The sequence below is a fragment of the Muscardinus avellanarius genome (genome assembly GCF_963383645.1).
Source record: "Muscardinus avellanarius genome assembly, chromosome: 10".
NCBI lineage: Eukaryota > Metazoa > Chordata > Mammalia > Rodentia > Gliridae > Muscardinus > Muscardinus avellanarius.
Window position 1 is genome coordinate 36077888 of NC_137796.1, and position 14840 is coordinate 36092727.

A 14840-nucleotide genomic window follows, 5' to 3' on the forward strand; every position below is an offset into this window, starting at 1 on the left:
TAAATAATGGCTGCCTCTCCTAGGCCGGTGCTGGGGCCTCCGAGGCCGGGATTGGAATCCCGCCAAGGGGTTAGGCCGGTGCAGGGGCCAATGGCCAGCATCGGAGCCTGGCGTGAGGCAAGTTCACTCCTGCGGCCTCCAAGGCTGGGACCGAAGCCAGCTTAGGGGTTAGACCGGTGCAGGGGCCAGCGAGACCAGAACTGGGGCCTCCCATGAGGCAAGACCGCTGCTTGAGCCAGCGAGGTCTGGATCAGTCCACTGAGTAGCCAGGCCACTACTGGGACCATCAAGAGTGGGATCGGTACTTGCAACGCAGCATGCACAGAGAAATATCGCAGAAAATATAAATCAGACGCTTCTCTTAATCAGCAATAATTAGGAGGAAAAGGGCAACAGGAAGAGATTGAGCTATAGAAAGGGCCCTATAGTGAAGCAACTAATGTGACCAATCAGAGGGTATGTAATACTGGAGGACGGAGCCTCTTTAAAACGCAGGAGGTACATAAACAAATGTATCAAAGTAAATCACCAAAGAAGCGTGGGATGGAGGGAGGGGGAGGTAATGGGATGGGGGCTGGAGGAGGGCTAATTGGATGATGTGTGCTTGTATATCCTCTCAAGTCTTGTACTCCAATGTGATTGATATATGACTACAGTGCACCAATTTAAAAAATTAATTAATTTAAAAAAATGGCTGCCTCTCAGAGGTCAGGGCCAGCAATGCATACACAGCAAGGTACCTAGCTGGGGTTGGAGGTTCCTGACCACCTTGCCCTGGCCCTTCTGTCCTTGCAGCCTTTCCAGCATAGGATGGCTGTGGGGAAAATATTCATGCGGGAGAAAGTGTTCTTTAAAACAGGGTCCAAATGAACATGGTGGCTAAGCCAGACTTTGACCTAGTGCTCAGTTTCTGACCATGCTACTTGCCCTGCGAACATGTTTGTAGGAAGCATACAGGCTGTTAGGATGGAACACATTTTCTACTCAAAATGTTGATTCAGGATGAACACTTTGAAATGGTGGCCCATCCCGGGCTGTTTTCCCCACAGCTGCCGATAGGGGGCGAGCACAGAGGTGGGCTTGAGAACTGTAGAGTGACTATATTCCTGCCAAATCCCCAGGCTTGGGCCCAGCTTGGCCCATGCAGACCCAGGTCAGAGCCTATGCTCCTTCAGGGAGGGGGGCTTGTAACTTACTTGGGGTCACAGCCTGGAGCTTAAACCTAGAACATTCTTCTCCTAAGTAGTTTTTATTGAAGGGCTTGCGCGTCCCTTTTGTCCTTTTCAAAGGGGCATGTATCCTAACATTCATCTGTATCCAACTTTCAGAGCACGCAAGGCCTCCCTTGAAGTATGGTTTCTCTACTCTTCTCTTGTGTGTCATGATGTTACACGTGTTGGGTTGAATAATAGCAGCCAGGCATGGTAGTGCATGCCTGTAATCCTAGTACTTGGGAGCTGAGACAGGAAGATGGTAAGTCCAAGGACAGCCTCGGCAACTTAATGAGACCCTCTTTCAAAGTAAGAAATAAAATAGGGCTGGGAGTGTAGCTTGAAGGGAGAATACCTCTGGGTTCAATCTCCAGTACCAAAACAAAAAATAAAACAAAAATAATAATAGCAGCAATAATGCAGTGGGCATAAGCTACAGTTTTCTAAGTTTTATTATAAGCCAGGTACCAGGCTTTCTATTTATTGCCTCATTAAAGCAGTCTAACTTAATTAAGTGAGTCTCAGAGAGGGGAAGTGGCTCGTGTGAGGTCCCAAGTTGCTAAATGGTGGAGTGTGGATTTGAACCTACACTAGCTGGCTCCAAAGCCTGTGATTCTTCTCTGTTCTTTCTCCGCCAGCCCACAGTTCCTGCACTGGGAGTCCAGCTTGCTATTGTGTGGCTTGTTACTTAATTCCTTTATTTCAACAACTGGGTCCCTTCGGCCCTCTTGGACTCTATGCCGGTGTCCTGATGTTCCCTGTACAGGGGCCTCCCCGGTCAGCCCTACATGTGCCTGGAATTCAGTGCCTGGTGGCTGTTTTCTGCAGAGGTGGATGGCAGGGCGTCCCACCCAGGTCTGATTGGGAGAAGCAGTGAGAGGTGGAGAGCCTTCCCGGCACCGGCTGGCCCGCCCGGGTGGCCACCGCCTTCCTGTTCTCACCCGGCACTACTTCCAGCTCTCACTCCTCTGCCCTGTGCCCATCCTCTTCCTGCCTCCAGCCTCCTCTTGGCTCCCTGACCCCCCCTCGCCCCCAAGGCTCCTTACTTACTGGCTTGTGGTGTTTAGCTGTGCGCTCATACTGTGGGCAGCTGTCTGCTTGAATGGGCAGCTCCTACCCGGCAGGGTGGGAGAGAACGTGCCTGTTGGGATCAGCTCCTCGCATAGCAGGGATAGGGGGCTCAGGCAGGAGCATGATGTGCTCCAGGTTCTTTGTGGCAGGGCTGGGTGGTACTAGAGGTACCTCTGGAACTTGCCCGGCCCGTCCTGGTGCCGCGATGAACTCCCTCACTGCTTATTCATTTGCCGGCCTCATATTTAGGAAGTCTCTTTTCTGTGCAGGTTTTGTGTGGGCTTTGAGGCCAACCAGATGAAGAGGGCCAGGAAGATCCCTTAAGTTGTAGCAAATATGCAAGTGCAGTGCCTGAACCAAGGGGAGAAGGGACGAATGTGTTTGTCAGCCGTGGTGTGTCTCGGGCCTCTCAAGGTTTCTCTACCCCAGGGATGTGGAGGCTGTTCATGGACTCTCCTTTAGAGGTTCCCAGGGTGTCAGCTAGCTGATTCCCGCAGTCCCTGCCAGGAAGAGCAGCAGCCTGGTGGAGACGCTTTCTGATCTGTTGCTGGGCAGGATGGGCTCGAGGGCTGCTCATTGCTCTGACTGAGCCTCTCCCAGCTGGCCCTCAGGAGTGGAGACCCTAACAGTGCTGACTCATACCGGGAGGTAGGAAGCGTCCTCTTCCCAGATCTGGCAGCTGCGCTCCCTGGGCCCTTTCTCCTTCTCCCATCTTCTTGGCACTGGACTCAGTCAGCTGCCCCCTGCCCAGTCCTTTCCTCGGCAGTCCCTTTGTTAAGGGCAGTCAGAAGGCCCAGGCTCAGATCCACCTCTGCCTTCCTATTGTGGGCCTTGATTGTTTCTCCATCTGAAAATTGATGTCTGTTGCACTTACCTTTGGGGCTTCTGTAGTGAGGCTGATGAGGTGATGGGGTGTGCTCGTAGCGGTCTTTACCGCCCTTGGCTGTAGGCGCAGGCTGGAGTCCTCCCTCAAGAGGGCATGGGGGCACTTCTCTGGTGGCACTGCCCTTTCTGCGGAGCCCCGCCGACCTCCCCATGCTGTCATCTTGAGTGGATGGTGGCTCAGTGGGGTGGGCGAAGGCACCTCTTTCTAATGAAAAATGATGTGGGCCGAGTTTTTGTCTTGGCCCCTCTTGCTTCTAGAAAGTCTTGCCAGTGGTTTTGCAGGGTGTGGTGTTGTGGAGCCTGCTGGCATGGGTGTGCCCTCTCCTTCTGTTTCAGAAAGAAGCAGAGGGACAGAGCAGCTTCATCAACTATCTGACTAAACTCCTTGAGATTGCCAGTATTTGACTTGTTTGACCTAAAAAGATGATATTTTCCCATGATTCAACCTAATACCAACTAACAATAAACAGCATAGTAACGCCTCCCTTCTGCCTGCCCCATCTGTGTGGTATCAAGATCTACTTGTTTGAAAATAACCCATTCACTTATTCATTCAGCCTTTTGAGCCCTACAGTGTGTCCACCTGTGTCCAGGGGCTGAAGGAAAGGTGAGCAAGAGCAGACATAGCTCCTGCCTGCCCGGGACGTGCAATCGGCTGTGGACTCTTCTGAGTAGCCAGTCCCCACAAACGTAGTGGCCGGAAGGGATACTCTGCCTCACTGCTCTGTTGTGCCAGCTGTCTGGGCTCTAGTGGCAGGCTCTCTTGGCGTCTCTTATATGGTGGCAGCCTCATGGCGACTTGGAGCTGCTCTCCTCTGAAAACTCATTGGGCAGTTGATGCTGGAGGCTGGGAGTCCAGGTGGGGCTGCCAACTGGAGCAGCCTTTTTTATTTTTATTTTTAGTTTTTTATAGTACTGGGAATTGAACCCCGAGGCATTCTGCCTTTGAGCTATACCCCCAGCCCAATTTTATTTCTTACTTGGAAACAGGATCTCACTAGGTTGATAAGAGAGTTTCACTGCTTGCTGAGGCTGTTCTCAAACCTGCAATCCTACTGTCTCAGCCTCCCACGTACTGGGATTACAGGGTGCACCACCATGCCCAGCTGGAGCAGCTTAATGTGCGCTCTCCAGGTGGCTTGGGCATCTCTTAATCTGGTAGCTGGGTTCCCCACGGGGAGTACCGTGAGAGACCAGGGGAAGCTGTCAGCCTTCTTCTTTCCTAGCCTCAGACACCTGAACATAACGTCCATCGCTGTCTAGCAGTCAAGGGGGTCACTAAGGCAGCCAGCCCAGGAGAGCACTGTGGAGAGGAATTAGCTCTCTCCTCTTGATGGGGGAGCCAAGGGCTCACTGCAGAGGAGCAGGTGGGGTGGGAAATATTGGGGCCATCTCTGGAAAATGCAGTCTGCCATCATGCGACAGAATAAGCAAATTAGCCCTCGAGAGTAAAAGTATACTTGGTGCTGAGTGCTGAAGAAAGGGAAGGGAGTGAAAGCCCAGTGACCTCGGCCCTCTGGCCCATGGTGGCCCGGCTGGGTGTGAAGTTGAGGGAATCTTCTTGTTGGCAGAACAACCTTGGCAGTTCAAGAAGCTGAAGGAAGGTCTGTGTGGCTGTGAGGATGGGTGTGAGCCCGAGAGGTCAGTGGGATCCTCGTGAGATGCCGAGGGCCATGGCAGGGGCCCTGCCTGTGGCTTTGGTGGGGCTTACCAGCTCCCCAGCCTTTGGCTTACTTCTTTTATTGAATGCAGCAGGAGGCTGGGTGGCAGTGTGTCTTGAAGCCTGGCCCTGCCGCTGCCCTTGATTCTGATTCGGCATCTCACAGAGCCCTGGGTTACTCCGATATGATGGTGACAGCTCGTAGGGCGGCCTGGTTGGCTGCGCGTGGAGGGTATCAGGGACACTGTGAGGGCTCAGTTGAAGCTGGCTGTTCTTGCTGGGTGCCTGGACCACAGGGTAGACGTGTGCAAAGTGGAAAACACTGTGGTCATCCGGGTTGGAATGTGAGGTATCCTGGAGGGGAGGTCAGTGTTTTCTGGGCCACTTTGGTTTCCTGCCCCATGCACGTGGCCACGCGGGAGAGAGCCCCGATTCAGAATGTGTTTAGAATGGGCCTTTCCTGAATGAGTCTTCAAGCTACTGCACCTAGTCCCTAGGAAAACTAGGGAGAGCCAGAGGGGAAGGAGCCAGCCAGCCGCCTTTGGGAAGTCCTTCACAGCCCCAAGCCTGAGCAGAGCAGGAAGAAGCCAGCTACCTTCTCTCAGCCTGCTGACATTGCTTTGTGGGCCCCTGGGTGGTTGGAGGGCCCAGCGGGTCAACTGCATATAAAACTCAGGAAGCTACTGTTAGAAACACCAGGCGGTGCCTGGGGTGGAGACTTTGACGGGGCAGTGGTCTGCCTCTGGGCTCTTGCTCTCCACGCTTGCCCAGGCCACGACCAGCCTCAGAGTGGGTGGGGCCAGGGACCTCTGTGGCTGGGCTGGGTGGATGTAGGACAGGCAGGGCCAGCCTGGGTCAAAGGAGTAGGGAAGATCCAATCCTTTGGTCCCTAGGTCTTACTGAGCAACTGTTCAGGGTGGGCCCAGGAAAGGAGATGCCAGAGGGTGTTCCGGGGAGGACTACTGTCCCCGGGCTCCCTGTCCTTAGAGCTCCTACCTCCCTGGCCTCAGAGAGCTGAGGTCCCCGGGAGGTGAAAGGTGTGCTGCCTTGCCAATAGCAGAGTGTTTGCGTGCCGTCTCTGACATCATTGTGGCGACCTTGCAGAGCCCATTTTCTCATCTGCAAATGGAAAGGTGAGACCATTTATTCTTTTCCCTTATGACGAAACTGCCTTGCAGAAGAGCACAGCCTACCGGGGGCTGTGGGTGGGCTTCCTGTTCTCAAAGCCCTGATTCTTTGGAGTCAGCAGAGGGCCTTGGACGTTGGGTTGTCAAAGAAGTCATGTACCTCAGAACTTCTGCAGGCCATCGGGTCTTCCCTCTCTGGCTTCACCTTCCCGAGGATGAGGCTGGGTGAGCTTGTGACCCTCCAGGAGCCCAGCTGACGAGGTCCCGGCCTCCATCCTCTGTCCTCCCCCCTCCTCTCCTCTGCCCTGTCTGCACAGCCACCCTGCCTTCCCATTAGTAGCCCGCCACAGGGGAGGGGACAGTTCCTGGAAACAGATTTACACTCTTGGATGACTTTAGGAGCTTTTGCCTTATAAAAACCCAAGAGTTGACATTCTGATTTATCTACTCCCGAGTCAACAGGATGTACCAGATTTAAGGAGATCAAATGCATTGTAATGTTTGTGGTTCCAGTTGTGGATTCGATGAGCTATTATAGAAAGTGCTGCCAAGTAAATATAGAAAAAAAATAACAAGGGGATAATTTAAATGTGTCTATTAAATTGTGTGTTAAGTAAAGTAGCACAAGTGTGGTGTGGAATATAACTTATTATCTGGAGAGTCAGTGTAGTAGATAAAGCTGGAATTATGGTTCTTTTTTATCCTCTACAGAATGTTTTTTTTTATTATTATTATTAAGGGAAGAGACAGTAAACTAGGAATTTCAGGGACAGGCGCTTGACTGTGTAACCATGGTTGTGTGATGACTTATAATATTGAAGGCTCCAAATGATATTTCTCATTTCTTTGCTTTCTATTTCTTGCCGTTGCCGCTGCAGCAGATCAGATTCCCTGAGATAAATATGCTGCCTGGCTTTTAATGGGATTTCTGTATTGCCGGGAGTTGGCTTGTTCTGATAATAAAAGAACCTAAGAATTGTACATCCCTTAATTGGTAAGAAGAGAGATGTTTTGATGGGCCACAAATGGAAACATTGATTTTTACTGCCTCCGCGGCGTGTCGGGCACCGTTCCCCACCACGGAAGGCAGCAGCTGGCTCTCCGATGAGCTGATTTGTGTTCCCAGGTTCTCGATGTCGAGTGCTTGGAAGTGTGTGTTCTGTGCAGACGGGAGAGATAGAGCCCTTATAACATTATCTGTTTCTAAATTGAAATATTTATAGGACTGTGGTTTCTACCTCGAATTGAACACGTTCCTAGGTTTGTGTTCTTTCTCTTTTTTGCTTTGGTGACCAGTCCTTGGAGGTTTCAAGGTTGTATGCCAACCCTTTTTTTTTTTTTTTTGGGTAACTGTAATGATATGTATGTACAGACACATACATGTGGCACACACACATATGTGCATGTATTTTTGCATATATATGTTCATTTGCATAAATATTTATGCATAATATAGATCTCCTTTTTTAAATTTACATCAGTGCTGCTAGTTTTTGGACTGGTGGATCTGTTTTCCAGGACAAGTGCATGTGGGAAGAGACAACATACTTAGATTTTTCAATTCAAGGCCACTGACATGTATTAGGATTACTGATATGCTTGCTCTGTGTATTATAATGCTTTCTTTGTGGTTTGCTTTATAAGTTCTTGAACTGTCCTATTAATCTTTAAGATTGAGGCTGTGCTCTACTTCCTACAACATGTGCTAGGAAGCTGGACAAGAAGTTAGGATACTGGGCTAAGCATCTGGAGAGCTCTGGGATGTTGCTCTTCAACCTATAGTTAAGTTTTAGGTAAGGCACGTTGGCTGGATGCCGGGTGCCTTACCTTTGAAATGGGAATTGCAAAGTCATCCATCTTTTCAGGGGGCTGGACCACAAGATCTCTTGAGCTCCCTTTTAGCTTTAGGATATGCAGACTGTAAAATAGGGGTATGTAATTTTGGTTTTGAAAAAGCACAGAGCACTACATGAACACAAGGTTTCATTATGATTATTAAGTCACTTTTATCTACAGATTATTTAAGAAACTGGTCCAGTCATTCCAAGGCTGGTTCTCACTCTCCAGCCAGTTCTCAGGTTATAGGTCACAGGTCCAATAGGTCAGGTTGGACAATTTTAAACTCATGGCTATGCAGGGCCTGTTAAGCACAAGTGTTTCCTTTATTCCAGAATCAGGACATTTTTGCCAACCAACTTACCACATTGGGAGGCTTCTTGTGTGGAGATGAATGTGGCTAGAGGTCTCCCATCTATAAACTGCAAGGTTTGGGGGGAAAAACTACAAGTTGAGGTGTGTTAGGAGCAGCTGAGGTGGGCTCCAGAGAGGTATGTAACAGAATTAGTTTTTTAGGAGACAAATGCTAAGGCGCTTTCACCTCCTGAGGGGTCATGATCCTCAGCAGCCATGCACAGAGGAAAGATGACAAGAACCCCCCCTAGAAGGTTTGTGCCATGAATTAAAGAATCTAGTTGAGAATTATGGCGCCACATGCTACAAAACCCCCATATATTAATATACTGAGAGGTGTCAAGAATAATGGACCCCGGGAGGTAGAGTAATTAAATGTATCTTAATAAATGCCGGCGATTCTTTTAAAACCCTTTCCCCAGACCCCGTCAGCTGACATGGACTGTATTCTTCCTGTTGGCAGGAGGCCTAGAAGGAGAGCCAGAGTGCGATCGGAAAACCAGCCGTGCGCTGGAAGACAGGAACAGCGTGACAAGTCAAGAGGAGAGGAACGAGGACGATGAAGACGTGGAGGATGAGTCAATTTACACCTGCGATCACTGTCAGCAGGACTTCGAGTCTCTGGCAGACCTGACGGACCACCGGGCCCACCGCTGTCCTGGAGGTAATGCTAAATAGCACCGGGATTCTGACAGGTGGTTACACGGATAATTGGACATAGCAACGGCTTGAAGCCTCAAGTGAGATTAAAGAATTAATAATGTAATTTTACAGCTAATGTCATCTTATTGTGGTGTCTTGGGTACCCTGTACCTGCCTTTTAAATAAAATTAAAAATAAAGCAACAGCTTTCTAGCAGATGGGAGTCAGGTAGAGGCGCCCTGTCCCTACCTAACAGAATTCCATAGTTTATGGGGCACAAGTGGGTGGGTCCGCACCCCAAATTTTTTGCATTTCCTTTAGGAGACCAAGCAATTAAGAGGCTGTTAATATAAAGTTAAGCAGCCCAAGTGTGGAGAGCTGCATGCAAGAGAGGGTTCTGAGGCAGTGCCTGTGATGGGACAGGGAGAATTTCAAAGGCCAAGCACAGACTGTGCACAAAGGGACCCAGTTCCACCTCTGTGCTCCACCTCCTTCTCTGATTGAAAGGAGAAGGGCTAGACTGTTCTCCATGTAGTCAGCACCTCGGAGAAGGTGTGTAAGACCATGGTTTCATTAGGGGCAGTTAGGACTAGGACGCGCGCGCGCGTGTGTGTGTGTGTGTGTGTGTGTGTGTTTGTGTGTATCTGGGCTGGGTGGGGACTGGTGAGCATGTCTATTCCTTGGGGTGTGGCGGCCATGTTACAGGACTTGCACAGTTTTGGGTTTTAGGATTTGAGGAGAGGGAATCTGTGTTCCTTACACAGTGCCATCTATGTTTCTTATATACCACTGGACCATTTTTTTTTTTTCCATTGCAGTTGTTGATGAAACTCTTTGGGTGCTGGTATTTGGGGCCTAAAATCTCAGGTCAATAATGTAATGATTAATTTTGAGGGGGGATTTGCTGGTAGGGAGTAGATTGAAACCCAAAACTTTTGCTTACCCTACTATACCCTCTTGAAAATCAATCCTTTCTTCCTTCCTTTTTTCCTATTTTCCTTCCTTCCTTTCTGTACTAGGGATTGAACCCAGGAGCATTCTACCTCTGAGCTACACCCCTATCCTATTTTTTATTATTTATTAAGAATAAATTATATATAAAATAAATGATTAAAAAGACAAATTATTTTAGATTCTCACTAAGTTGAGGAGGGCCTCACTAAGTAGCTGAGGCTGGCTGTGAACCTGTGATTCTTCTGTCTCAGCCGCTCAAGTGCTGAGATTACAAGCGTTTGTCACCACACTTTGTACCATCTTGAAAACTTGAAGTGGTTAGGGAACTGCTATGACTTGCCCTCTAGTGAAGCTAGTATCTGCATAGCCCCAGCTAGATCAAGTCCCTGTTCTTAACCACTGGAGGTTGGGAGCCTCCCACATCTTCTGCATTTTCCTTTTTCTGGAGAAGGTTCCTCTTTCTTTAAATAAAAATAACAGACCTGAGAGGGCCCTTTTTGATTTTCAGTAATCCAAACTTCATTTATTTGGGATTTATGATATTTAAACTAGATGTAGAGGTGACAGGTAATTTATAATCCTAAAATTGGAATTGGAAGAGACCTGTGTGGCTTTCTTTTCCAGTCCTTTCATTCACCTGAGATAAATATTGAGGTATCAAGAGAGAAAGGTGACTGTTCTAGCAAGGTGGCATAGCTATTTAGTGGCCAAACTAGGGCTTTTTCAGAACTCTGGACTATTGACACTTAACTCACTTGAGGAAATAATAGACCCTGGTCCATTTGTCCCTCCTTTCTTCTCTCCCTTCCCTCTTTCCTGCCATCCTTCCCTCTCTTTCTTGCTCTCCCTTTCTCTCAATTGAACCCAAAGGCATTCTAATTCTGAGCTATACCTCAGCTTTTTTACGTTTTATTTTGAAATAGAGTCTCACTAAGTCACTGCACATTGGACTTAAACTTGCAACCCTCCTATCTTAGCCTCCCAAGTACTGGGATTACAGGTGTGTGTCTCCACACTCAGCAACCCTGGTATTTTCTTGATTTAGCTGAGGATTATGATAGAATCTTAACTATATGAGAATGTAATACTGTCACTGACTTTTAAAACAATCAACACGTTTTCCTTCTAACTAAAAGCTCTTCTGTGTATTTTCCAAGTGTGAGAGCAGAGGGCCATTCTGTGTGGTATTTGGAGTAGCCCAGCTCTGCTCAGCACTGGTCTCCTGAGCCTTGTGGCTCCTGGAGCGGGACCCCATCTCCATCACTGCTGAAGCTGCACTTTCCTCCAGCTCCTCAGAGTCAAGCTGATTCTCATGTCTTTCAACGCCGCTTTTAAGAATGGTAGTGTTTCTAGGTGGAAAGGGAAATGGTGAGACTTTGGAGCTGTATACAGGGTTCTGACAGAAATAAGAGATGGGAGCTAATTGTGCTCCATCCTGGGCAGGCCTCTCTTCCCAGTGGCAGACTTTTTTCTCAGCAGCTTCTGACTCTGGCTGAAATCCATGGCAGCCCCATTTGCAGGGTCCCCAGCCATCCTTATTGATGCTGGTGATATCCACCGGTAGTCTTCCTCGCCTCTTAACAGGATCCTACTAACGACCTCCATGGGGACGTGGAAGCCAGGAATATCCCCAAACCCTGGAGCATTGGAAGGGAGTCAGAAATTCCTTGAAAGCATACAAGAAGCGACCCTACCTAATAGCATCCCTGAGAAATTCATTACCGCCCAGGAAGTGTATGACCCAGCCTGAAAGTTTTCCTGACACACACTAGACCTGTGATGAGTTTTATCCCTCAGGATTTAGGTCCTTGGGATTACCCAGGACAAGACAGACCACTGGGGATTGTATGTGTAACACTCCAAACAGTTCCCTACCTCGGACACCGCCGCACCCTCCCATCGGACCCGCGTTTTCCAGCTGCGCTCCCAGGGGTTTCTCTGGGGCCATTGGGTGTGGGCAGTTGGGTACTGAGGCCTGTCAGACCAGAGTGCTCTAATGCTCCATCCGGTCTGAGCTACTCACCTTGAAAATTCTGTTTTATAAGTGTGTGTGTGTGTGGGAGGAGGGAATGCACACTTGTAATACCAGTAATTGGGGAGCCGAGGCAGGAGAATCGAAAATTCAAGGTTAGCCTGGGCAATTTAGTGAGATCTTGTTTCAAAATAAAAAAGGGTTGGAGAATGGCTCAGTGGTAAAGTACCTATGGGTTCAATCCTGGTACTACAAAAAAGAGAATTCAGTTTTATACACTGGGCTTTAGCATAAGGCATAGTTTGAAAATTGGCTTCTGCTTTTATATCAGAACTAATATAAAAATGTAATAGCAGCTTGTCTGCCCAGGCTAGTGAGTTTGCTGGATGTTCACCATTAGCCATACGCAAAAGTTACCAACCCTGATACCTGCTAGATGCCACACGGGGCAATGCAGGTGGACATTGGTGCTGTCACGGAGCGTCCACTGTGGAGGAAAGATGGATACCTGACAGCCCGAGGACAGAGGCTGGGCAGGCCATGGTGGCCCAGCAGAGGTTCTTATAAACATATGTCTAATGTTTAGAGGAAAGGTCTATCTGAAAACAAAGGGGGAAAAAAACTGAAGTGCTTTTTTGGGGGGGTACTGGGGATTGAGCCCAGGGCATTCTACGGAGGGAACTCCCCCACCTCCCAGGCCTGATTTTGTTTCTTATTTTGAAACAGGGTCTCACTAAGTTGCTGAGAGCCTTGCTAAGTTGCCAAGGCTGGTTTTAACCTGTGGTCCTCCTGTCTCACCTCTCAAGTATTGGGATCACAAGAGTGTGCCGCCACGCCTGGCTGCAAAGTGCTTTTTCTATTCTTTCACTCAACAATCAACACAGAACACCTCTGACTGAGTGTGTGAGGGTCTCTCCCTATCAGCAACCAATCAGCTCTTGAGTGAGCACCAGCGCGGGTCCTTTGATTCCATTCAGCCATGATACTCTCAGTCTGGAGATAGACTTGGGCCTGATATGCTCTGTCTGGAGATAGACTTGAGAGATAGGCAGGCTGAGGGCTCAGTCCCCAAGACGGTCCCCTCTCCCCACCTCAGGTGAGGATCCCAGCCTCCAGGTGTGAACTTGCACTTCTGACTAATGGGCTATACATTGGGGTCCCTGCATCCACTCCTTAAGTTTGACGAATTTGCTAGAGTGGCTTAGGGAAGTCAGGGAAGCACCTACCCTTACCAGTTTGTTGCAGAGGTTGTTAGAGGATGCAGATTAAGAGATGCTCAGATTAAGGGGGCACCGTCCTGTGGGCAGCACCCTCTGGGAACCACTATGTGTTTGGCTTTCCCGAATCTGAAGCCTGTCCTTTTGTTTTTTATGGGGGTTCAGTTACATATGCATGATTGATTAGATCATTGGCCAGTGGTGATCAATATACTCTTCATCCCCTCTCTCCTCTCTGGAGTATTTCAGTGGGGCCTTCCCTGCTGGTGAGACTGTGGGGCCTCTTCTTCTTGCTGTCTGCCCCTCCCAAAATGATGGTGATTTTGGGTGGAACACTGTTGTCCCCTGCAGAGGCTGTCACTGCTGGGAGCTGAGGGAAGCTCAGTCCTTCCACACTCCTTGAGAGAGGGCCATGCGGTAGGATGTGGTGGCATGTATCTATGGGAGGTGATCGTGAGTGCAGTGTTTAAAAGACTGCTTTGGCCGAATGACCTCTGGATCCTTTCTCTGGCTATCTTGGGGGCGATGGTGGTAGGAGCAGCTCCTGGTTCCATTAGAATCTGGGAGAGGAGCTTCGAGGTTTGGAGATATTTTTCCAGGTGAAGGATTCTCACTACGGAAGGAAGAGCCTTGTACCTAAAAGGTGATGGGATTCATAAGGAAACACCCCCTGGAGCTCGGGCCTCTGGGCTGAAGAACCCTCATTTCCAGCCCAAGCCTGAGGGTCCCTTCTCCCTCGTTCCTCAGCAGAAGAGGAAGCATCTGACCCTTAAGTTGTTGAAGCATGGATTTCAAGAACGTGACATCGCCACTAAGTCCTGCTTCTTCCTCTGCTGTCTCAAGCTTGTGTCTTAGGAGAAATAAAAGGCACCAAACACTGCATTTTTATGATATGAGACAAAGCAGGCAAAAGCCTAGTTCTTTCTGTTCGTTCCCATGCCCCAGGTGCTTGTTTCTTCCCGTGTTTCCTCCCGGCCCCTGCGCACAGGGTAACACACGCTCACTGCTTAGGGATGTTGGAGACGTGAGCACGTGGCATTTTGTGCTCTGCATTTGTCACTTGACGTTTTCTGAGTGGCTTCCCACATTCCCGTTTGGTCTTCTGCATCACCCCCCACACCAGGAGGTCCCCCTTTCTTTAAATAGCAGTGCTTAAGGGAGAAAGCTTGGGTGGCTGGTACTGTCTCTATCTTATAAACACATTATATTTTGGCTAAGAGGCCAGTAGATGGGGGTTTTGCAGAATACACAAGCTGCTCACTGAGAGCGTTGGGCTTTCCTAACGGAGACACTGTGGCATCAGGTCAGGAAATGGCCGGTGGGTTTGGTGGTCTTCTGAAATGCAGAGGATAGAAAATCCTCGTTCATTCAGGTTCCATTGTCTCAAATAATGCCAGACCACCAAGTAGGCTGGAGTTTGTCGTGACACAATTTGTGTTGTTGGCCATGCAAATATGAGTGCTATAAATGGTTGCAGGGGGTAGGTTCTTTTTTAAACATTTTCTGGGAGCCAGGGGGACATCAACGACTTCTAAAAGTGTCTCAGGGAACTGCCCAGGGCACCACAGAAGCAGGGTTGATTTACCCATGGACTGATTTCAATCTTTTATGTGCTCACTGAAGCTGGTCACCCACAGACCTTTAGTCTGGATTCAGATAGAATGTTTTATCACTTCCTGGCACAAATACACGTTTTAAGGATAGTCTGTGATTTAGACTGACCTCCACTTTGGCCTAAATTAATGAGGCTGACAGCCTGAGGATGTTGGGTCCTCGATCCACTGTTGTAGTGTTTAGACCTGACTTTCCCAGTGACACTCTTAATTGTGTCTGCGGCCGGCTGTCAGCAGGGTGTGCACTGCGCCGGTCCTGGGACACGCCAGTCTAGGTCCCTGGGGCTGAGCACTTGAT

At 49.1% G+C, this 14840-nt stretch overlaps 1 protein-coding gene across 1 annotated transcript in view; it reads left to right on the forward strand.

Moving 5' to 3' along the window:
- ZNF423 (zinc finger protein 423) overlaps positions 1–14840 on the forward strand; it is a gene marked incomplete at both ends in the record, with an annotated part of 312523 nt that overhangs the window by 102880 nt on the left and 194803 nt on the right. The window contains one exon of the mRNA XM_080703536.1: positions 8608–8808. Within this exon, the coding sequence (XP_080559662.1) occupies positions 8608–8808 (201 nt within the window). The remainder of the gene's footprint in view (positions 1–8607; positions 8809–14840) is intronic.